The sequence below is a fragment of the Charadrius vociferus genome, unplaced genomic scaffold (genome assembly GCF_000708025.1).
Source record: "Charadrius vociferus isolate BGI_N301 unplaced genomic scaffold, ASM70802v2 scaffold39, whole genome shotgun sequence".
In the NCBI taxonomy this organism is placed as follows: domain Eukaryota; kingdom Metazoa; phylum Chordata; class Aves; order Charadriiformes; family Charadriidae; genus Charadrius; species Charadrius vociferus.
The window spans coordinates 6,343,941-6,369,026 of NW_009650188.1; the positions used below are offsets into that span (position 1 = coordinate 6,343,941).

General features: G+C 36.8%; 1 protein-coding gene across 2 annotated transcripts in view; it reads right to left on the reverse strand.

The window, feature by feature from the left end:
• The window catches only part of RABGAP1L (RAB GTPase activating protein 1-like), a 240,134-nt gene that overhangs the window by 200,446 nt on the left and 14,602 nt on the right, over positions 1 to 25,086 (reverse strand). For both annotated transcript variants that reach the window (XM_009892860.1, XM_009892861.1), the window contains exons 8-11: positions 24,389 to 24,491; positions 22,868 to 23,034; positions 17,962 to 18,109; positions 2,391 to 2,484 (exon numbers count right to left, since the gene is read on the reverse strand). In XM_009892860.1, the coding sequence (XP_009891162.1) occupies positions 2,391 to 2,484; positions 17,962 to 18,109; positions 22,868 to 23,034; positions 24,389 to 24,491 (512 nt within the window). The remainder of the gene's footprint in view (positions 1 to 2,390; positions 2,485 to 17,961; positions 18,110 to 22,867; positions 23,035 to 24,388; positions 24,492 to 25,086) is intronic.

Genomic DNA, 25,086 nt, shown 5'->3' on the forward strand with positions numbered 1-25,086 from the left:
TTTTTTTAAAAAAAAAAAAAAAAACACGTCAGAAATAGTTAGGTACTTAGATAAACTAGCTCAGCTTGCAAGACAACTTTAATGCTGAGGATGCAGTAAACAATAAAATAAATTAAAAGATATTCCATTACTTTCCAACTGTTTATTCTACCTTCTTGGTAAATTATCTCATTCTTATTCCTGTTTGTATGTTTGAAGGAGACTCTTGGAGCAATGCTTCTGCTGAGTCAGTCTGTTAGGTTACAGTGACATTTTAATGAAATGACAAGAAGCAATCTAAGTGCAAGAAATTTTTCATCTAAGAGACAAATCAGCACACCAGTTCTCCAAGTGGAAATGTTAATTTTTGTTTATTTAATTTTTTTACAAGTGCTCGGATATTCCACTAGCATATGCTGCAGTTTTCAACACACTAGAAGATTTTATTTCAATCTATTTTTAGTTTTCAAATTGTTAACATTTTTCATCTGTTACTCTTTCCAAGTTTTGTTCTTAAATTGTAACATAACACTATTCAAGAATTCAAGAATTTCATACACTTGAATTTATCTCAAAAGGTAATATTGCTTGAGACACTCTTAAAAAAAAATGTTTGCTACTGCTAGTCTTCAAGCTGGCTGGGATCTCCCATTTCTCATCCCATTTGTAACTTATTTTAACTAACGCGTTTTAACTACTAAATGGTTCTCTGAGTTAAGTGCAGAAGCTATATTTGGGCTTCAAAATAGTTTACTCCAAAAGTCTTAAATGTTTTGCCTCGTTGAATAGTATACTTGAGTAACTTGAAGAAATGGTTGGTTACGTGAAACTTGAGAGAATGAGCTGTGGGCGGTTCTCTACTTCAGCATGCTGGACAGGAGTCCAGATATTTCTCAAGGACAAAAGTTAAAACTAAAAGAATTGGCCAACAGCTGAATTTAAAAAACAAACAAACAAACCCCACACAACCAACCAAAACCAAACCCTACAAAAAATGCTAGAAAATTAGCATCTTCCAATGCAAATGCAATGCAGATTGAAACAAACCTGCCACACAGTTCTTAAAGGACTTAAGATGACATTCCTCCTTGTCCTTGGGGTGCCAGACATAAAACTGCAAACAATTTATAAACTCTCTCTTGGGATATCCTTTAGAACAGGCTTTGGAAAGTTGTAAACAGCTCCAGAGCAGATCTGTTTACAGCCTTTTCAGGTGAGGAAAACACACTTGTCTATAGGGAATCAACTGAATTCCACACTTTTCCTCAGTAAGAATATTTGTACAATTATTCCATTAAATATTTGTGTTTCCCCAAAAAGATCTTTCATTAAGGCCAGAAACTTGGATGACAAAATAGTTAAAAACAAGCAGGAGGGATGGGTTCTGAAGGGAAGGGTTCCAGTAAGCTCAGTAAAATCTTGTGATGTCTCATTTAGTAACCTTTGCGTGAGATCTCCATTAAAGATGAGGTCAGCAGCAAGAGGCTGTGTTCCTCCAAAGCTACAAAGTAGTCCAGTAAAGGGAGGAATTGACCAAATAAGTCCTTAACATGTTTTTCAGCTCTCTTTTTGGAGTTAGGAAAAGGAACCTTTGCCAATTCCAGATTCAGAGCTTCTGATTATTTTTGTCTCAAGCAGCAGGAGCTATTACTTACATAGGGAAAACCAAATAAGTGGTTCTGGCATTTGCTAATAGTATAAGGTCTCTCAGAGGTAGCAAAAACAGACTTTTTCCTCTCTTGGTAAAGTATATGCTGCTACTGAAGCACTTAATTAAAGCACAGAAATAACAATGTTGAGAACATACTCCAGGCTTACAAATATTCTTCATTTTACTCTCCAAGAGAAACAGCTTCAGTGAGGGTAACAGTCTTTCTAGAATTGCTCTTCAAGTGCTTACATATAGCACGTTAAAAAAAAAAAAAGAAAAAAAGAAAAAAAAAAGAGTGCTTCTAAACAAATTAATCCATTAAATGTACGTCAGCTAGGACAAATGGCTTAGATAGGACAGACTGGAGTTGCTCCACCTTTTCTAAGTGCACTAAGAGGCACAGAGTTTCATGAGAGCTTAACATCCAGACCCAATGAACACAGCCGGCCAGAAAGTTCTGCGTTTGAAGACTCACATCTGCACTGTGAGCATACACGGATGTATTCTCAAACATTGAACAAAACAAGGTTTTTGCAGACACTGTGCGAGAGACTTGTCAAATAACTGTAAGTTAAAATAAAGAGGATTTACCAGTCCCTTTTAAAATAGGTTTAATAAACACACTTCAATGTGGTTTGTATTTTAGTTTTTTAACTGTGTAAGCTGAAGAATTTCAAATGTCCTGCTCAAGAGCATATAGTCTCATAAAACAAAGAAAAGGTTACTGTTTAAAATCTAAATTTAAGAAATGAAGCATTACCATCTCCCCAGTAATTCTCCCCAGGAATACAAAATCTTCTCAGGACAATCCTTTGACACATCACCAGTGCCACTGGAGAGTTCATTATCACTCTCTGCAAAAAAAAACCAAACAAACAAAAAAAAAAAAAACGAGAAAACAAAAGCATGCACAGATTTACCAAAGAGAACAGACAATAGAGATACATACATGTAGGTCTTAGACAAATTGTTCTCACATATCAGTTTTAAAAACACAAAAATAAATAGACAATATTAGTGGAACCATAAAGAATGTTCAGAAGACTTGACAAACCAAGTGTATTAATAAAGTCACCATAAAGTTTAAGAGAACAAGACTAGGGAATAATTCACAGCACTGTTACAGGAAAAAGGGCTGGGATCTAGAAAAGCATTATGTGAGAAAAGATTCAAGGCTGACAATTATCCATTTAATGAAATTTCACAATGCAGTATTATCCAAAAGTCGCATCCACTCCAGACTTCACATAAAGAGAACTCTCTTTTAAAACACAGTAGATAACGCTACTTCATTACACTGCATCCCTTACATCCCATTCTGCTCTCATGTGGTACTCCGATCTCAAGAAGCCTACTCAGAACCACAAAATAATAATTTTTTTTGAAACAAGTTCATGGATGAGCAGTAAAAACAACACTGTGCCATTAAAGGTCATATTGCATAGAATACAAAAGAATGCTTCGAAGGACAAGAAACCTTGTAAGTATAAAGAATAAAATACTTATGGAGGGATACAGAATCATAGAATCGCTAAGGTTGGAAGGGACCTTTAAGATCATCAAGTCCAACCATCAGCCTACCCTGACAAAACCACCTCTAAACCGTGTCCATAAGCACCACATCTACCCTTTTTTTAAACACCTCCAGGGATGGAGAATCCACCACCTCCCTGAGCAGCCTATTCCAATGTCTAATAACCCTTTCAGAGAAAAAATGTTTCCTAATATCCAATCTAAATCTCCCCTGACATAACTTGAATCCATTTCCTCTCATCCTATCGCTTGTCACCAGGGAGAAGAGGTCAGCCCCCACCTCTCTGCAAACTCCTTTCAGGAAGTTGTAGTGGGTGATAAGGTCTCCCCTCAGCCTCCTCTTCTCCAGGCTAAACAACCCCAGTTCCCTCAGTCGTTCCTCATAAGGCTTGTCCTCCACATGCCTCACCAGCTTTGTAGCCCTTCTCTGGACACGCTCCAACACCTCAATGTCCTTTTTGTACTGAGGGGCCCAAAACTGAACACAGTACTCAAGGTGGGGCCTCACCAGTGCCAAGCACAGGGGGTTGATCACTTCCCTAGTCCTGCTCACCACACTATTCCTGATACGGGCCAGGATGCCGTTGGCCTTCTTGGCCACCTGAGCACACTGCCGGCTCATATTCAGCCGGCTGTCGACCAACACCCCTAGGTCCTTTTCTGCCGGGCAGCTTTCGAGCCACTCTTCACCAAGCCTGTAGCGCTGCATTGTTGTGACCCAAGTGCAGGACCCAGCACTTGGCCTTGTTGAACTTCATAAGTCATTATATGACTAATACACAAAATCAGAAGGGATAATGTGAGCTTGGGATAGTGTGCTCAAATAACCATCCAATCCAAGTAACCATCCAATTTCCAAGTGTCTTATGGGTCTATGTAGCTGTCCACAGTAAGTTAAAAAGTCTAACTCTAGAGCAGCTCCTCACATGAACATGGTTTTGCCGTTATTTGGACTTTTTCCAGTTTTATCTGAATAAAACACTGCTAAAAATTAAACATGAGTACAATTTCAACACCACCAAACACTGACAGGGCTCCAATTCTCAGCATCTTTACTATGAAACACAGCCTAAAAAGAGACACTGCAACAGCCCCATAATCCTCTGAGGCCTCTGAAGCTACAGACAGTTTAGATGTTAAGAGGGTCTCCAAGGTTGTTCTCTCCTATGAACTGAGCTGTCACAAGAAGCTAAAATTAAACAAAAAAGGAGAACCAAAGCTACATCCACTCCCAAAATCCCATAGATACTCTCTTCAACACAGCTTAGTCACATTTGGTTGCTGACCTAATCTCTTTTAATTCCTCAGGTACATTAAACACTTCAACTCCAACTTTGTGTAGACAACAGTAGTAGTTCAGGTAGAGAATGATCTTCAGTACTTGTACAATTATCCTCTTAAGTCTTCATCCTTGTCATTCTCATTTCAATTACACGTTTCTAATTTATAGTCTCAGCAACTGTCAAATACAAGTCATCACTAAAAATATCATCAGTGCTTGAATTTGACAATGAACCATGAGGACAAAGATAGCATATACTGTATTTCAAGGACAATTAACAGCAAAAATGCTGCCCTGAGAGAAGCATATCAGAAATCTCTTTGTACTTCAAATTGAATATTAGATTAGTGAAATCCTTTAGCTTGGAGCTATATGTACAGCTTTACAGTCCCCAAAATACAAGACCAACCTGCATTTAAATACTTCCCCTTTGAATTTAAAAACAAACAAATAAAAATAAAACCCACACACACTCATCATAAATCTACAGGAAACTTGATTTTAAGGTTTCCCAATCTTTTGCATACATTCACTAGATCTAAAGATGGAAATATGAAGATCTAAAACCCCCAAAATTATCATTTTAACTAACATTTGACATAATTTTAAAAAGTTTCCCAGTAACCAAAGGAACCCATTAAAGTTTCAGTGGAAGAAATGTATTTGAAGACTCAACTTTCATTTTAAAATTACCAAAAATATTGTAAAGGAAAATCTTGCTTACCACCCAGACCTCGTAATATCTAAAACAAAGTTAAGTTAAAGCAATTAACTGCATTACATTTGTTAAATTCTCTCCTCTCCTGATTTACCTAACCATATCAAAGAGATCAATTATAAATGCAGCCCTTATACTTCCCATGGAAACAAGGAAAAACAATTTTGAGGAAACCTTCTCTAGACCGAATACATTGGCCATTCAGAGACACAAGGTATGTGTTAATGATACTGGCACGTATCAAGAAACTCAAGAAACCTGGCTTACACCAGAAATTTATCATAAACCACAATTTCAGACAGGTTTCACACATTCAAGGTAGACAATTCAGCACAAAATTCTGAAAGGAGAGATTTGAATTACTTTGGAGAGACTTGAAGAACTACAGTGCGTCTCTACAAGAGCTACTGCTGAAAACATACACAAACAAATCTTGCAGTCTGAAACAAAATCTGATAAAGATGAATAAAATCCCCAAACAGACCCAAACATTTAAAAATTAAGCTACACTGAATACTTTCAGGAACAAAGCACGCTAGTTGTTACCTGATCCAAACCTGAGCTTGCCAAGGAATACCAACATCTGACAACAGAAACAAACCCCTTCTTTTCTCACTACAATAGTATTCCATGCAAAATTCTTCGAAGTTCTTAAGGAGATCAGTGTTACATAGCATACCTATTCCAGCAAGATACATCACAAAGCTACAGTGTTTCAGCCCTAAAAATTCTTTCATCTGGAAGGCTTAACAGTATTTGGAATGTATTATTCAGTTATATGTCAGAAAATCACAGGCCTTAATTAGAAATGCCATATGCTCCCTTTCAAAAGATACTAACGTCAAACTTCAAAATAGAACAGGGCAAAGGATAGAGAATAAACAGCTTTAAAAATCTCTACTTTGTTTCCACTCTAAAGACTATTAACATATACTAACCTGTGTAAGCATTTAGGTATAAATTAGGGGGGGGGGGAAGAAAAAAAAAGAGGCTGTGGGAGGGATATTTAACTGTAGATGTTCTTCTCTGAGGTGTGCTTGTATACATTTTTCTCACATTTTATAGCAGCTATAAATCAGCAGCATTAGCCAGACCATGATTTTATCCACCCTTATTCTGCTGGGAATGCCACAGATTGCTTCTGCTAGATGCATTGTGCACTCCTTTCCTTTATTTGCCCTAACCTCTCAGAGCCATTCAACTAGATAATAAAACTTATGCCTCATCAGAGTAAGAGGAGGATGGCAGACATCTCAAGGGAGCAAACCTGAGGGGCTAGGTTATAAATGTGTGTACACACAAATAGCCTTTAAGAATACTTACAGATAAGAGTAAGCCTCTCAGGTTTTTTGTTTGTTTTGGATTGCCATGTGATTCACAAAAAACTCACTTTGTGGATGCCTCATGAACCAATTCCTTCAACTCAGTCTCTGTTTAAAGCAAGCCTGAAGGATCGCACTTCCGCAGTGAGCATCGTGCTGCATGGCATCAGCATAGAATCATAGAATACTCTGGGCTGGAAGAGACCTCTAGAGATCATCTAGTCCGACCTCCTACTCAAAGCAGCTCTAGCTGGATCGGGTCACTCAGGGTCCTGAGTTGGAAGGTAGTTTTGAACACCTTCAAGAAAGGAGATTATAGAATCTCTCTGGACAACCTGTTCCACTACTCGACCATGCTCATGGTTTAAAAACAAAGAAGCCAACCAACCCATCAAAACCATCCTTTCATCTAACCAGAATTTCCCAGGTTCCAACTTGTGTCTGGTGTCTGTTGCCTCTCAGCCTGGTGAAAGAGTCTGGCTGCATCTCCGAGTCCTCTTATGTAGTAGTTGTAGACAGCAGTAAGATTCAAGCTGTCCTTCTCCAGCTTGAACCAAATCCAGTTCCCTCAACCCCTCATTGTACATCAGGTGCTCCTGCCATCTCTCCAGCTCAGGGGGCTCCACTGGACTTGCTCCAGTGTGTCAACGTCTGTCTTGTAGCAGGGAGCCTAAAACTGGACATGGTACTCCAAACAGTCTCACAGGTGCTGAATAGAGGGGATGGATCGCTTCCCCAGACCTGCCGGCTAGACTCCTGCTAATGGAGTCCAGGGTGTGCTTGGCTGCCTTTGCTGTGAGGGTACAACCGCTGACCCGTTTTCATTTTTTTGCCTGCTGGGATCTTCAGGTACTTTTCTGCAAAAGTTGCTTTTTATCTGGGTAGTGTCCTGCCTGTCTTGTTACATAGGGTTGTTCTATCATGAATACAGAACTTTGCACTTGCCTTCGTTGAACTCCATGAGGTTCCTGCCAGTGCATTTCTCCAGCATGTCCAGGTCCCTCCGAGTAGGAGCCCTGCCCTCCAGCATTATTGACCACTCCCCCCAATCTGCTGTTGTCCACAAACCTACTGCGGGTGCACTCAGTCCCACCATGCACGTGATTAATAAAGACATTTAACAGCACTGATTCCAATAATGATCCCTGAAAGATACCACTACTTGCTGGCTGCCAGCTGGACTTTGTGCCATTGATTGATTCTTTCATCTCAGCAGTCCAGCCAACCTTCCAACCACATTATTTTTCACTTATCCAGTTCCTATCTCATTGATTTAATGATAAAGACACTATGGGACACAGTGTTGGAGTCCTTGCTAAAAATCAAGGTATACAGCATCCATGGCCCATCCCTTGTCAACAGCACTGGTCACATTGTCACAGAAAGTAATGAGGTTGGTCACAATAACTTGCTCTTCATAAATCTATGCTAGCTGTTCCCAATGACCTTCTCTGTCTTTCACGTGTTTAGAAACTCCTTTTGGGAATATTTGCTCCATAACCAGTCCCATAGACTGAGGTTAGACTGACCTGGAACTTCCTTCTGGCCCAATGACATTTGCTTTTCTTCTTTTGGATGAGATAAATATGGAAGCATGTACAGATATCACTCAGGTTGGGGGAGGATCTCTGGATGATAGATTTTGCATGTAGTCTGTTTTGTCAGTATACTTAAAGACAAATGTGTAAAAAGTGGTCTCTCAAAAATCTGTAGAGACATTCAAGAACAAAGTAAAGAAAGCATCTAACTGAAAAGATGACTGTCAGCCTATTGGAAATACATAATTTTGTGCCTGCTCCATTTAGAAACACTCAATACATAAACTATTTATTATTTGAGCAGACTATTCAGAATAAGGCACAGAGTCGTATTTTAAGTGGCCCGGGACTAACTTTTATTATGTTACAATATTGACTAGGCTCAATTATAACTCTCTCTCCCTCCTTCGAAAAACAGACTGCAACTTGCAGAAGTATGACTGTTGGTATGAAAGACCAACAAAGAAAGAAAGTGCTAAACTTTAGCAGCACCTTTAGCAAAATAAACTATGGCTCATTATTCTTGGTAACCAATGATTTGGAAAATGCTTTTCAAAGTATCCCATCTTCCATGTAGCTGTGACACCTCTTTGGATTTAGTCTGATCATTAATAGCCTGAAAGGCTGTTCTTAGTGGAAAACAAATAAACCTTCCAGAATTACAATAATTACCTTTGATATGAAATGGCAATAAGGTTATTTTCGGTTGGGGAGTGCAGGTTTGGGTTTTTTGTTTGTTTATTTTTTATAATAAGGTGCCACAGAAGACCACCCTATGCAGTAAAATGGCTGTACACATTTGGAGCGTGATAAAACTATGAGAGTCTATCTCGCAAGATACCAACAGAGTGATTAAGACGAGCCTTATGAGACAGCTCCACTAGGTTATCCAAGTTCTTACTTTTTAACTTGACTAAAGAGAACATAGGTCTTGATCATACAGTCCCCTGCAGATATTTATCTAACCTAATGTTACAAACCTGCAGTTACCTCCCTAAGCAGTTCATTCCAAGGACTTCATTGTTGTTACTCTATGGACTATACCTGTCATTTCAAACCTAACTCTTTCTACTTGCAATTTATACCAATTACCTTTTTCTCCTAAACAATTTTAGCACATCTCACTTCCAAAAAAAAAAATAAATCTTTGTCTTTATTCATTCCTCAAAGGACAGATCCTCCAGGTTTCCACTCATTTCTGATTTTTTCCTCCTACATTTTTTCTTGATGAGAGGTATTCAAACAAAATACCTAGGCAGCAAGTGTTCAAAACCAAAACATTACACACACAGCAATTCTTTATTATAAGCAAATACGCCACAGAAAAAAAAACACCATAGAGACTCAAAATCTTGGCCTCTTCTTCACCCTCATTTATTGTGGTAGCACAAGGCTTGTGAGCCCACAAATACAGAACATGGAGCACCCTTAGAGGATAACGCTAGTATTCACAGCAACACTGACAAGTTGTGCAAAGACTGTAACAAAACACTGAGAAACCAACTCAGAAAAAAATCAAATAGCACAGATGTTCCTCTCTCTAATCAGGTACTTAACAGACTCTTTCAAACAAAAGTAATCAACCATGTTCATTGGTATTTTCCATTTTTGGCTTGAGGAAATAGATTCCGTTCGAGATCTCTTACCTCCATTTCTGTTGACATGAGTATTGAATATGCTTGAATGTTTTTCATCTTCCTGTTTTTACAGTGAAAGAAGATTTCTTTTTTTTTTTTTTTTGTTTCGGGTGGTTGGGTTGTTGTTTTTTTTTTGAATGGGCCTTTCTTTGCATCTTCCTTTAAAAGTTTTCCTTTACACAAGACTCCCCTTATCCACATTTAATACCAATTATATAGCTACAGAGCTACTTTTCCAACAGATTCAGCTCTCCTTAAGGAAATCTAGTAGATCACCTCAAATATGACAATGCCTTAGAAGTGAAACTCATTTGGCAGTTAACAAAAAAGGCAAATACGGCAGAAAACTATATTGTTGTTTCAGAGAGTTCAAGCATAAAAGTAAATCAACGAAGTACATCCTAAAATGAGTAGAAATGCATGAATATAGCAGATAAAAATCAACAGGTGGGATTTGAGCACTGAAGTGAAGAAGAAAAAAGAATTTTAATGAGTTTTAATTGAGAAGCTGTTACTAATGAAACACAGAGTAGGTGGAACTGAAAAATAATACAGTTGAAGCAGCCTGAAGGAGAGGGAAATTAGGTCATGAAGATAGGTGGGAAAAGAATTTGAATACTTCAAAAATGAGAAGTTTGATTTTTATGTAGGAGAAGAACAAAAATGAAGGGGGAGATGAAGTTGGCAGCATATTATCAGGGCAACAAGATATAGACGTTACTGACATGGAATCATTCCACACATACTAGATAGAAGAGGATCGTGAGAAAGGCCACAAAAAAAGCAAGTTTCCATTTATAAGGTAACAGGAAATTATAAAGCATGAACTATAGTTTTACCAGGAAAGACAAGAGTGAAACAAAGTTTAAGTCATGAAATTCATTCTAGTATTAAATAAGGTAGATTTTCAGAAAGGTCCAACTTTTCAGTGCATTACAAAACGTTTTGATAAGAGAAAAAGATTTCAAAATGCCTTCCAAATTATATCTTTATGAAATTACAATCCTCAGTATGTTTTCTAATTTAGAGGGAAGACAAATAATCAGAAGCAGAAAAATATGGATTTATGAATATGAACAAAGACGACTTCATTAAATTCTGCTCCTAAGAATCTTCTGTTTATATTTAAGTTAGATAATTAACTTGAAGAAAAATTAATTTGGCAGCTGCTGAAGTACATATATAGAGAGTAAAAACAGAAAAATACCTGAATTCTTCACTAAATGCAAACTAGTAATAGAAAAAAAATAGTATTTTTGTTCTTATTCCTTTTTATGAATTATAAGATACACATTTTTCACTTAGAATCATTCAAGCAAAAGCTAATGCTGTCAAATCTCAAAATTTTTACTATCTTGCAAACAGTTTGCAAACTTTATTACTTCTCATTTAACTGAAAATCTGAATCCCAGCCCCCCTCCATTTGATAAACACTGAAAAAGGGTGGAACAGCATGGGATTGGATGATATCTGTCTTTCACTCACTGCGTATGACAACGGTTTTCACAGGTTATAAAGTAGTCTGTTCAAAATCTTTCAAAGGACCCACACTTCTACTTTGAAACAATCCTGTTAGTTGTGCGAAATAGCTAGCCAAACCAACTTTTGCTTTTCAGTTCAACAAAAATGTCTGCATTTAAAAACATATCTTAGTTCTACGTTATATTCTACACAGGCCCTGCATTTCTGTTATATTAAAAAAGAATCATTTAAAAACAACAACAAAAGACCACAAAAATAAGCCTTAACTGTGCATCCAAATCTGAGTGTAGAAACATGTGGAAAGAGATGATTCTACCCTCGTGTAGTGAACATACAAGTGGGCCACAATGACATATCTAAATTTGATGTACAAATGCTTAAAGCTGAATAAAAGAATGGAGAAAAATTATCACTTCAGTTCAGTAGTTTTGCTCCCACACAGATGACAAAGCCAACTAAATACTGCACAGTGGAGGTATTCTTGTAAATATAAACATCTTCCACATGCACTGTGCTGTCTGAAAACTGACAGCTTTGAGAACACGCAAGAAAAACCAAATTTGAGATGCTGTCACAATTCTAAGGCAATGCAATTCTTTACTCTGTATTAGTAATTTACAAATTTGTAGATTAGCATCTACTGCTATATTTAATATAATCAAATGCTAAACAAAAAATCAACATTATATACACATAAAAATTATATATTGCCTGCCATTTACTTAAAGTGCCAAGGCAGTATTCAAGGCACTTTGATTACAAAATACTTCACAAAATACCAGAAAGCTAGTGACCAAAACTATAAACACAAGAATCTCACTTTGAGGTTAACAATTATTAGTAAAAAGTCAGGGGGAACTGTTTGTTGAGAAAAGTCTTTTTCATCATCTTTATGTAAAGGCGGTTAAATAAGGTAATTTTTTTAATTATATGAAATGTGAAATTATATGGGCATAGTAGTGACAGCTGGAGGCCACACAAAACTATGGCATTCATAACTGAAACCTGAGAAGATCCTCTAGCAATACGAAGTTATAATTTCTAATAAGCCAACAGGATTGCAAATCCTTTCCAAAATTACTTTCAAACTACCATACTGTTTTTAGGAAGACAAGGAAAAGACAACTGCTACCAAACGAAAGTATCCAAAACATTCAAAATAATCTGCAATTGCTTCCAGACAAGATACAAACAACAATTTATGCTCATTTATTACTGAAAAATGTCTATTTTGTACCGCAATCTGAAGTGATTTTATGTAAACTATAAAAAAAAAAAAAAAAGAAGACTGAAATCAAAGAAACAGATTTCACCTATGTACTCAAGGAACTGAAAACTCCCTTAATTCTAAAGAATTTTTTCCTAACATTCTGCAAGAATAACCCAAAAGTCATCAACAGATTTCCCTGGAGTATTCATGAACCGCAGGCCAGAATTATGGAATTATATTTTGCCTTGAACTTCACAAAGTCAGTGTGAGCAGCAGATTTTGTCAAAGAAAGAATCCCTACCTACAATGTGTTCCCACATGCACCTTGCAGGAGTGTCTTGTGAACACTGGAGAGAAAAAGGGAAATATAATAGCTCAGAGTAAGCCACGCTCATTGCTGAAGGGCCTAGCCTGCAAACCTGGCTTTCCAATTGAACTCCAACAGCAATCTGGGTTATAAAACAGCAAAGAACCTGAGCCCCAGTCAGGTGACCTTCCCTGCACTTCCATCTCCCTATAAGCCTGCAAAAGAAACAACCTTAAAATTCCCCAATTTACCATTTCATTTACAACCCTGCAATTGCATGAAATGCTTCTGTAACCCACAGAAGTGCTTCAAATTCAAAACATTTCAAATACTTGCCTTTTAACAGAAAGGCCATACTGGCATGAACAAATTTAAATACAACCATTAATCAACAAGAACTGCCACAATTCAGGGCATATTAAAAAAATAGTCTTCTGCACTCAGCTGGTTGTTGGTGTTTGGTTTGGTTTTTTTTTTTATATACTATGGAAGGGATCATACTCTTTCTGGCAGCACAATTAATAGCTGCAGAAGTCAACTGAGTGCATTTTTAATAACAAAAGTTAACTTGTAAGGCATGAAAATAACCCAATGCAAGAGAATGGATAGCAGAGTCCCTAAAATGACATCAGGCTCATCAGGAATATTTTCATTTGGAAGCTATATATCTGCATTCCTCAGAAGTGCTTGTATTTTAAAACTCATCTCTTATGGAACTGCAGCAAAGGGTTCTTGTCTGAAGATAGCCACGAGCCAAATGACCTCATGAATTTAGGATTCATAAAGTTTTAGTTCATTTTTATGAAGACAGCAGAAAGACTCCAATAGTGATTTAACTGATCTTATTTAGGACTCACCAACATTACTCTGTATTGGATTAATATAACAAACAGTTCCTATGAATTACATAAAGCTATTTTTAATTTGGATAAAAATGCAGATTTGACTATTTCCACACTAGTAATGTCATTCTTCTCACTCAGTCATCCTCATTTGTTCACACTTTTCCTCATCGGACACTCCTATTTTATCACAAAATACTCTCAATAGCTCTATTGACTCCTAAAACACCACCTCCTCTACTCCTTTGCTTTTTGTATCCTGAAAACAGCCTCCACCCACCCACAACATTTGACACAGTATCCTAATTTAGTTTGGCTGATCATCTCCAATCATTTAGTATTGCCCACTCCTTATCTACTGTACGCACCATCTTTTTGTGCTGTCCAACACACCACACTCTGATTTCTTTGAAGCTTTCAGGGTCCTTTATCCTTTCATTTCTATTTTCCTTGTCAAATTTCACCATCTCCACACTGAATTTCCACACCTCTTACATTAATTTTTCTATTGTATAATACGTCTTTCTTTTCGTTCTTAGAGTCAAGACAGCTAGAGAGCACACAGAGAGAAAGTTTTACCCTTTTAAGTTTGTTATTTCTTCTCTTTTGCTGCCCTTTCTTGCTTCTACAGCTTCATACTTACACATAATTTCTTCTTATTAAAGGCAAACAACTACACACCAAACACATTTCAATAGGATTCTTTTTGGTTTAAGTCCACTGGTTTATGGATCAGTATCCACTATGCTGTCAACTGCATCCCTGCTCAATTCCCAGCTGTCAGAAAAGTAACACATAAATCATCAAGAAATCTATTGCTGCGGTAAATAAAAACACAAACCCAAACAGCACTGCATTCCTGGAAGTTATTTGAGAGTGTTCTAGAGGAAATCTACAACTCATGCTGAGAAACTTAATTTTGGAGACTTGGTAGGCATGTTATCTTTCACCTATCATGAATTACCTGTTTCAGGATGTCTGCTAAACACGCCATGTTTACTCTGCATGCGATTTATAGATTGGAACAAGAGCTAGTAAACAGACACTTGGGACCACATAAAACTTCAGCAAAAAAATCTTCCAAGTCAGTTACAATCAGGCTAAAGACTATTTTCTGGTTTTATACAGAATTCCTCCCCCTTACAGTGATCCTTAACCTTCTACCATCATTCTGATTCAAGATGAAACTCAAATGGAGTTACCTAGTGTTCTCCTGAAATGTTATAGTTTAAGAAAAAAAATAGCAGCAAAATATTAGAACCAAAGGAAGGTCATCATTTCATGTCTGGTCTAAGCAAGCACTGCTGCTAAAAGAAGCCAACCTATTCTTCCCGCTTCTCCTTTGTTATTCGTTTCTAGGACTACATTCTCCTTGCAAATGCTTCTGCTGGAAAGAAATTTTCGCCATTCCTTAGGCTCATGCATGCAGCCAGCCACTTCGTCCTGCCATAGAATGATACTACAATAAAAATGCTCTGTGCAGCTTTGTCTTTTTTGAATAATACAATGTACAAACCATCACTTCTGTACATGTTCTCACTTATTCTTAATGCTCCAAAAAGGAGAAAGATTAGTTCAACCAGTTGGGCTCTTCACCTGTTACAAGGTTCTACTCAAAATTAAATATTAACAATGTACTTTTCTACATACTAAAAAAACCTATACTTAAATCTGTTTTATTTGAAACCTTTCCAGAAAGAGTAAGAATTTCCTCATTATACATTTGAATCTTTTAAAATTATATTCTGAATTTAATAGAAAATTTCTCATTAAGGAGTGTACCTTACATTCTAGGTTTTGACAAGAAATCATTAATATTTATTATATTCTAAAAATTATTATCTCCAAAGCAAGGAAACTTAAATGACTGGGTTGCCAGAAATATCTATTACAATATTAATAATTTTTTTTAAAGTGAGTTTAATCTGAAAGATCTCTAAGTAGCTATTGCACAATCTTTGCAAAGATCTTCATTTTTTTATATAGCTGTTCAGATGAAAAATAAAGCTAAAATGAGAAAAGAATATTAAAAGCTAAGAATATTATTTAGGGAATATATGATCTCAATTTTCTATATGCAGTTGCTGCACATTGAATGGGACTACGCCTAACACTAGTATAGTAGTTATTTTAAATCATTATTGGGGAGAGGGAAATTATGTTTGGCTTTTCATTAAGACAAAAAGAACAAGAATATTGAAAAAAAAATGCCTTCATTCTTATGAAAATCTTTATTCATATACTCATGACATAAGACATCCCACTGAGCTGTGTGTATGCACACACAGAGACTACACAGAAATCAGGTAAGGTGCAAATGCGGCATGCATTCTTACAGCATTATACAAATTAAACTGCAATGTATAGTGCTTCTGAAGTAAATTAAGTAATATTCTGTGGGCATGTAGGATATATATGAGGATATAGCAAAAAAAAAAAAAAGAACAGATAATAATCCTCAATATCTGTAATGGGAACAACAGCCTCTGGCCTATGAAATAATAAAATCCTTATAATGGACACCTGCCCTAGTCAGGTTGCAAGCAGAAAAATAAAAAAACCCAAAACATATATGGCCAGGTAGCTAACATTCTTAACATTAAAGTAAAGAAAAAGCCTTCTTCCAAGGCTAAGACAAGACATTGTAAACTCAAGGGGTTTTTTTTCCATCATCATAATTAGTACCCTGAAAAGAAAAAGAAAGAAAAAGAATGAAGAGATTTATTTAGAACAACTGCAAATGACTCATTTAACCTGCATATCCACTAGGATAGATAACTTCTAGGAAGATAACTCTAAATGCAGTTTCCATGAGAACAGAATCACATCATGATATTTTTAATGTCTTCTCTTAGGAAGTAATCTACATTTAAAATATGGAAACTAGCATTAGGAAGCTAAACCAAAGTTTAACTTGGGTTCACACCCCAGTGGAATACTTTTACTCTATAATAAAATAAAGCCATGCTATAATAGCATGAAGAGGACAATATCCACATTATTACTAATTGTGCTACACCCATCAAATTTTGCAACAGTGCTTTACTCCTCCCAGTAAGAAGCAATGTTTAAAACAAAAAAAATGTATTCAAGTAATTACTTAAACTCTATCCTACCAAACAAGCTCCAGAAAACACTCTGGCTATACAACTCAAACATCCAGCAAGCAAAAGAACACCCACAGATGTTCAACTACACTACACTGAACCACAAGACCCAAAGGTCAAATCTGAAATAATTCTTGCTATGAACAGTAAAGCAGCTGCAAATACCAATTAAATATAAAAGCTCCTTTAGAGAAAATAGTATTTTTACAATTCAGAAGTGGTACTTGATAAAAAGGAGGGAATAACAGTGATAGTCAATGCCCATCCCACTCCCTCCCAGGAATCAGTAGAAGGTTTTCAATTCACCAAAGAGCACTTGGTTGTGGGCTTTGTAAGCCTGGTGTCGCCTGGGATATGTGGGGGTTTTTTTTTGTAACTAGAAGAGAGTAACCATACCTGTCTGCTCCTGACTGTGAATCAGAGGGTTATGCAATTTGTAGTGCATAAATTAATATCCAGCTACTTACCTATAAGTAAGAATCAAGGAGGAATTTTTCTGCTGTAGTAAGTGAGACTTTTTGTAGTATTGGCAGACACTGCCAGAAACCTGAATAACAACTTTGTAAGACTATCACAAGTTCATGCAGGTCAGGTATCAGATCGAAAATGGGACATAGAAAGCCTATTCTGAATGCTAGGGGCTAACCCTCAGAGTACAATGAGAGGACAGGAGGCCAAGGGCCTTCAAAAGAATGAAAAAACAAACAAACAAACAAACAAACAACAACAACAAAAAAAATAACAGTGGGAAGGACACTGAGGTACTGTTATCTTTAGAAGGGGCAGGCAAATACAGGTGGTTCATGAACAGCAGCAATCCCCAACACAATCCCCAACTGCACCAGCAGATATTTTGATAAGCCCTAGTTATAAATGAGGAAAAACTAATCACATGCTAAGCAGACAGTCTGGGGATGGGGGAATTCCCCATATGAGTCTGTTTGGTAAAGAAAAACAAAAAAAATCCCAACAGGCATTTAAAGCCAACCATTTCAAAGCCCATTTCAATGCTGTCCTTTAGCAGCACAGTAAAGGCAAATGGCTTCGGATCAGAAGAAAATCCGTCTAGAACGGTTTTCTATCTTGTAAGCAGAGCACAAGTGCCTCAGTAACACCTCCTGAAGCACACAGAAAAACAGACATGCGTTGTCTGCTGCTGCTACTGGAAGAACTCCAAATAATGGGTTGGTAAAAAGGCCATTACTGAAGAACTGCTGCTAGCAGAAAATTACATGTGATCTTTTTGTCCAAAACAGTTGTATTGACACAAATAGGAAGAATTAAATGAGTAAATTAACAGCAGAAATATAATAGCACTCTCTGTGGGAACTGTAAGCTCTCACTTATTCTTACCTTCTTCTGCCTCATCCTCCTGGGATGAGGACATAGGCCCTCCTCCACTCGTTGGGCTGACCAATTCTTCTTCTCTTGCAGATTCTCTTTGTAGACTGACAACTTCATAAATTGCATCCCCAGCACTTGTGTGGCTTTTTCCTTCAGACTAAAACAAAATATGTGTATGTGTTAGGTCCCCACTGTTGACAAATGGAAGTTCTAATAGCATGCCAAAATCAAACCCAAACACATACAAACAAATCTCCTATCAAGGCTAAACAACAGTTTGAGCAAGACTCCCTCAGATTTCTTTGCAATGGCACTCGTAGACTGGCAGTAACTGACATCTATGTTTCTTTTTAAGTTTTATAGGTAGAAAGTATAAATAAAAGTGCGTTATTTCCAAAGCTGCCTCTTAACAACCATTTTAAGTATTGTTCAGATCGATGATAAAAAAAGCTTTCCAATTTAAATAGCTATAATGAGATGAGGTCAAAGAGAAACCACAGCAAAAGAAAAGAGGAGAAAACAAACAGAAAAAATATTTGAGTAAGTGAGGTCACAGAAACAGGAACTGAATGCCTGAGGGAGGCAAAAAATTTAATGGAAAGAATTTTTAGTAGGTAAAGACAAAAACTAAGGAAGAAACAAAACCTCATGCTTTTTGAAAGCCGTAAACGGTGAAAAGCTCCTTGTAGTGTTTTACTCTCTAAAAAAAAAAAAAATAAAAAAAATTCATCTTTCTTCCAGTGGGTATAATTTGTAAGATACTCCTTTCAGTGGGGAAATGTTATTGGCTGTACCTAGCTATAAAATTTCTTTTTGTAGCCTAAGTTTGATTTATTCTTACTTTTAGATACGTGCATGTGTCTGTGTGTGCGCACATGTACAAATCATGAATATCTGTCAATCTAACAGTTACATTAACCTGGAAATTCAAGTGTGGTATCTGTAACCATATATATTTGAGAACAGAACGTCTTCAGGGATAATCATTTTGTTCTGTAAAAGTTTTTTTTCTTCCAAATCTGTCTCTTTAGCAATTTGGTAACTTTCAAGGCAAACTACCTCAAAGGTTGGGGGCAGGGGGAACTTGATTGTTTTCTTTTTACTTCAAGCTGGAAAAGTTCAGAGTTTGATCTAATTCTTTGATGTTCAGTGGACTTTCACATGAAAAAAGTAGTCAGTTACCTATACTTTAAGCACTGGATATAAGGTTGCAAGTTTCAAAATAAAAGGAGTATTAGTTTCTCCTCTGAGTTACAGTTCCGAACACAATTATTATTCAGTGACATGCAGTGATTAATATATTTGTGGAGAATTGTATAAAACTGCAAACTAATGATTGTATTAAATGAACCAGCCCAAAGTGTTGTGCTATTTTGTTCTTTGTGCATCTTGCCTGATCAGTTAAAATAAGGTAATTTTTTGAACATATTAAAAACATCAAATTAACCGTGAAAAAGAACACAATTTCAGCTACAGAATATTCAATTTGTTTAAAAAAAACAAAATTATTATAAAGTTGGAAGACTCCATGACACTTTAGCTGGACATGCACATGAACTGCTGACCAGCACTTGCAATTTCAACAAGCTGGTGAAATTATGCAGATGGGTAGCTTAAACAGGGACTGCTTGGACTGACACAATATAAATTATTTTATACTGAGAAAACTTTCCTACTGTGTTTTAGATTAACCATTCAGGTCTGCTTCCTTTAAAGCTGATACACCCTGGAAGCAGTGGCTCCAATTATCAGCCAGTTTTGCTGACTGAACTTCTCATGAAGTCTGCTTAATGAATTTCAGGGTGTAGGCATAAATACCCTGCATTTTATAACATTTAGCAGGATGGTATTAGGGCCATTATCCCTGTTTTATTCTCACAGAACACCATTATCAAGTAATTACAAAGTTCTTGGTTAAATCAATCAAGTACCAATGCCACTAATATTATTAATCATTGCTATCTATAGCTTTTACTTTTGAGGGAGTAAGGCATGAGGTCCTATGGATTTTGTTGTATGTTTCAAGACTTACAAGTCTTCACCTCCTTGTACATGTTCTAGTTAACTGCAAGACCCATCTCTATAAAATGTAAATAATTTGGTTATTTGTTTTTCCTGAAGCACGCATTTGGTATCTACAGGAATCCACCTTTACAAGGATCATGTTCTAATGATGAAAATGTGCACGAGTAACAGTGAGATACATAGACAGATAAGATAGATACGTAGATAGATAGATAGAAAGAAAAATCCTAAATCACACAGCAACCTGCATTTATGTCATTCCTCATATCTGACTGCACCTCACCAATCTTGGTTCAGACTATTAAATCTATCTGAATCATTACTCAGAACAGTTCTGATTTTCTTCTGCCAATTCAGACAGGTGCCATTTACCCCTTGCAGGAAAATGCCATTTCATTGCTTGCTTCCTTTTGGAACATCAGTAATGGATGCTTCCTTACTGGAATGGGCACCTTGCTGACAGAGCCCAAGTCTAAAGTTTCCTCCCAAGGACTCTGCATGCTAGAAATTACAACTAAGCAGACTGCAAGCATGAATGTCTCACCCACAGTCAAACACGCCACATTTGCACAATGCATTATTATCCTAACTTTACATCAACAGGAAATTATACCACAGGATTTGTTATCCTGCACAGAGAAGCCACCTGTGTTTGGAGCTGAGGCTTTTGATGTTATTATTTTTATATTATTATTTTTTATTATTATTATATTGATATTATTATTTTGGTATTGAGCAACCAGGTCTAGTGGGAGGTGTCCTTGCCATGGCAGGGGGGGTGGAACTAGATAATCTTTAAGGTCCGTTCCAACCTAAACCATTCTATGATTAATCCACTGTTACATTCCCTAGAACCTAGTTAAACTCAACAGCTTTCCCCAGAAGTCCATAAACGGCTGATCCAAATGCCATCTGCAAAGCTATTTTCCAAGAAGTAATAGTGCCCCGAGGTACAGTGCCTTTCAGAGGTATCTCCAGGAACAGCTATTGCAATACAAACTGTCCATCTGATAATTGGCTAAATAAAGACTTGCTACAGGTCAACCAGAGAGATTCTGTCATCCAGAATCAGGACTTAATCTTATAGAAAGATTACAAAGATTAAAAGTGTTCCTCTCCCAAAAGTCTGCAGAACAGCTCCTCAGAATTTTACAGCAGGAAGAAATGAATGCGTTTCTTCAGGGTGGGGAGGCACATGTATGTTGCCACATTACAAGGGGTGAGAAAGAAAAAAAGGAAGCATCCATATTACTCAATTAAAAACAGTACAGTTGCAAGTGGTTTAAAGTGAAAGTTTAACTGATTATAGATAAGTACCAAACAGCTGAGAATGTAAGATTTTCAAATGTGTTTTCTTTAAATTTAAAATGTAGATACAGTCAACATTTGCTTATAACAGTTGGGTTTCTCAGATTTTCTTAAATTCTAAGTTGCTACACTAAACTCTAGAAGAAACAGAGAAACAGCATTGCATGAGATTTATTTACTAACTGTTAAACACAGCTGCACTTTTGCCATGTAATAATCAACAATCAGACCTATTACTATGCCCCATAGGAAGATGACAACTCAAATATTCACATTAGGCTCAGTAAAATTAAATCACTGCTCTTTGGTTTCATTAGTCAAAAATGATGGACCACTATTCCAATGCAAATGGTACAGTCAGCCTCTGCTGTTCACTTTTTGAACAAATACGACAACATAAGTCTCTGGAGAAAGCAGGTCAACAGTTGCTGCAGGAGGATGCAATTGTGCATCATCCTACAATGATAAAGGGCAGACATACATACTTTATGTACCTCACCCACTGCCAAAAACGGAAGACACTTTAGCATTCTACTCAATAGATAACTATTTAACAAACATTAACAGATGGGATGAATATATTATCTCTCAGTGCTTGAGGAAAAAATAAATGCACATTAATCACACAAGCACAGGACTAGGAAAGCTAACATAGAGGGGACACACAACTATGCATTAAGCTTCATCTTAACCACCTCCCCCCTCTGTAGAATCAAGCAGTGTTTGTACAACTTGACTGAAAATCCAAACTTGAAGGGACTGACAAACTGAAATACTTAGAGAAGGTTTTGCTAAAAATGGTTATTTCTTTACTGCTATTTGAACATTTCATAAGGCTAGAGTCACCATCATGAAATAATATGAAGAATGCTAATTTAATAAATTTATAACATTAATGCCCTCACCTCACCTTTCACAAAGCCCTGAGGTAGTGAAGGACAAGAATGTAGATCATTTTCTACCCTCATCAGCAACCACAAGGGTGAAAACGTGGCAGCTTCTCCATGAATCAGAACTTACTTTTCCAGATAATCTTCTTCCAAACTCATCTTTTGAAAACATGGAGAAACCTACTTTCTCAGATACTTTGAGAAAACAAGAGCAATAATCTAACTCTCTTAAACCTCTGCATAAGATTCCTTTCCCTTTAATTGGTTATATTCTTACAGCCCCCTACCTCCACATTTTGAACCTCAGTAGCCAGGATTTCCCTTTGATACATATTACTTGATTTTACAGTGAAAAATTAAAGAGTCATTTCCCAGTCAAATGGACTTGCTTTAGGTGCCTGCACAAAGGTCAGACTGTATGAAATTACACACAATTCAATAGGCAAGTTTAAAATTGTTTAAGCCCACAAAGCCAATGACTTATGATTCACTACAATTCAGTTTGCAAAGGCATTGAACATTTATGTACGCTCCTTAACCATTGTGCATTTAAGGATCTCAGCAATAAACAGTTAAAAGAAACAAACTACTGAGGTGCAGGTGTCATGATAACTTTTAGAAGGGCTGAATTAAGACAGACAAAACAAATGCTCCCAGCATACAGTTTTCTTCAAAACCCCCCCATGCAATACCTGCTTTAGCTTCATATAAAAAGTTTCCGTGAAGGTTTTTCTGCTGAAGTACCAGAAGCGTTCACTGGCAGGGTACACACGCACAACAGTCTCCAGCAAAAACCGGACTGGCTCTACTACTTCAGTAACAACCATATCCACTGCCACAGTCATGAATACACGCTTATCTAAAACAGAAAAGCAAGTCACGTACATAAAGAGTAGTCAAAATTCAAATTTCTCAAAACAATAAATGACAGAAGGAAACTGTTGTTTAAATTCAAAACCCTTTCTATGTAATTATTGATTCTCTTGCACCCATTTTATTTATCTGAGTTCTAAACTCTACATGCCTGCTGCATAGAATGAAGGTATGTGTTAGTGTACCAAGTAAATGATAACTTTTTGAAACAAAGAAAATCTGCCTTTGTTTTAAAGCTAGGAGCAAAATGTCAGGCAAAGAAAAGAGCATTAAGATACATGATCCATATCAGACTGAAGGAATAGGCACAGGATAAGTTCACATTTTAAAGTATAAACTTACTGCTGAGAGAACATATATATAGCAAATCAGTGTCAAGGAGCTCCTACAGCATTGTTTGGTTTTTGCAGGGGTACAGTGCAAGAAAAGGATTGTTGCTTCTGGAATCATTCACCTCAGAGAGAGGTAGTGACCATCATTTTCCATCATAACTGACACCTTTCTTGCAGGAAGCACAGATTTTTAAAATAAACTTTTAGAATCAGACATTACGGATCCCTAGATTTTCTTGTCTTATCAGACCAAAGAGGCAAGTGGACATGAAAAAAAAAACCCACAACAAAACCCCACACAAACAAAAAAACCCACACAAAAAAAAAAAACCAAAACAAACCATACACACAGACAAAGTCATATCATAAAACAGAAACTGTGTCAAGCTGCATAGCAAGAGTTTTGCCTACACACTACAAGAAATAAAGTGGTTTGAAAATCCAGCAGCAAGAACAGTGACACTGGTTGTATATACTTTTAACAACTGATGTGAGCTCTGCCGTGGGATAGGAAACAAAAGTCCAGATTTGCATTCAAACCTTTTACAGCACATCAGAGAACATCAATTCTAGCGGTAAGAAACTGTGCTACACAATCAAGTACTTCAGTGTTTCTCTTCCAGCTGCCCCATGATGAAGGGATTCTAATGCTACTTGTAATCAACTCACCTCAAAACTAAAAGAAAGAGAATAGCAATTCCTCAGACTTACACTGCTTTGCTGAGTACAGAAGGTAGAAAACAACTTCTGTAAAAAATCAGGGAACAGGCACATAAGCCCCAAACACTAATTTAACATCTCTGTATGAGCAACACATAGCTCTCTGAACTACTATTCACACTGCTATGTTACATACATTTATACAGTTAAGTTCCTAGCCATCCTAGCCATGGACTCTTGGAACATAATGATGTATGTACTCAGATGTATGCACCATGATTTCCAGGAGAAAATACATACGCCAAACCCATGTCAGGTCAAACAAAGTTACAAATTATATTAAGTTACCTTTAGGAGTTTCCTCATTAAGCACTAGGAACATGGGTGCGTTAGGATTCCACATTCCAGTAATCACATAAGCCTTCCCATCAGATCTCTTTCCCATGGATTCCTAAAAATAAACACATACAGGATTCTATTAAGAGTCATGGTTTGAGACCAAAAAGATTGAGCATGGGGAGGGGAAATAGTTCTAGGAACTTCAGAGTAAGATTGTGTTCGCTCTAGAGAACACAATCCAAGAACACAATCCAAATAAAGAATATGAAATAATGGATTGAGAAAGGTTACAGAGAAATGGGAGAGAAAGAAGAAACAGTAGAAGAGGAGAAACACTACATAAGAAACTGAAGACTAAGATAGTTTATCAACGTATTTTTTTCAATGCTTATTATAAGCATGAAAGCATGGTGGGATGTCTGCCACTCTACTTTCTGAGCAGCTGAAATGGTTGGTTGGAGAGGATGAGTTAAAAGACTTCCTACAATTAAACTCACCCCACAGTATACACAGAAATGGTCCAGAAAAAAAAAAAAAAATAATCTTAGCAGAGTAATACCTTAACAATGCCAAAGGTCAGGCTGATTTTTTCCCACTTAGTAATTATAACTCTGCCAGATATTTCCCTGACTAGTTCAAGGCATGGACTTACATTTGTAAGTATGCCAATGGACTGGAATTCCAGTTCATAGGAACTTGAGATTTAA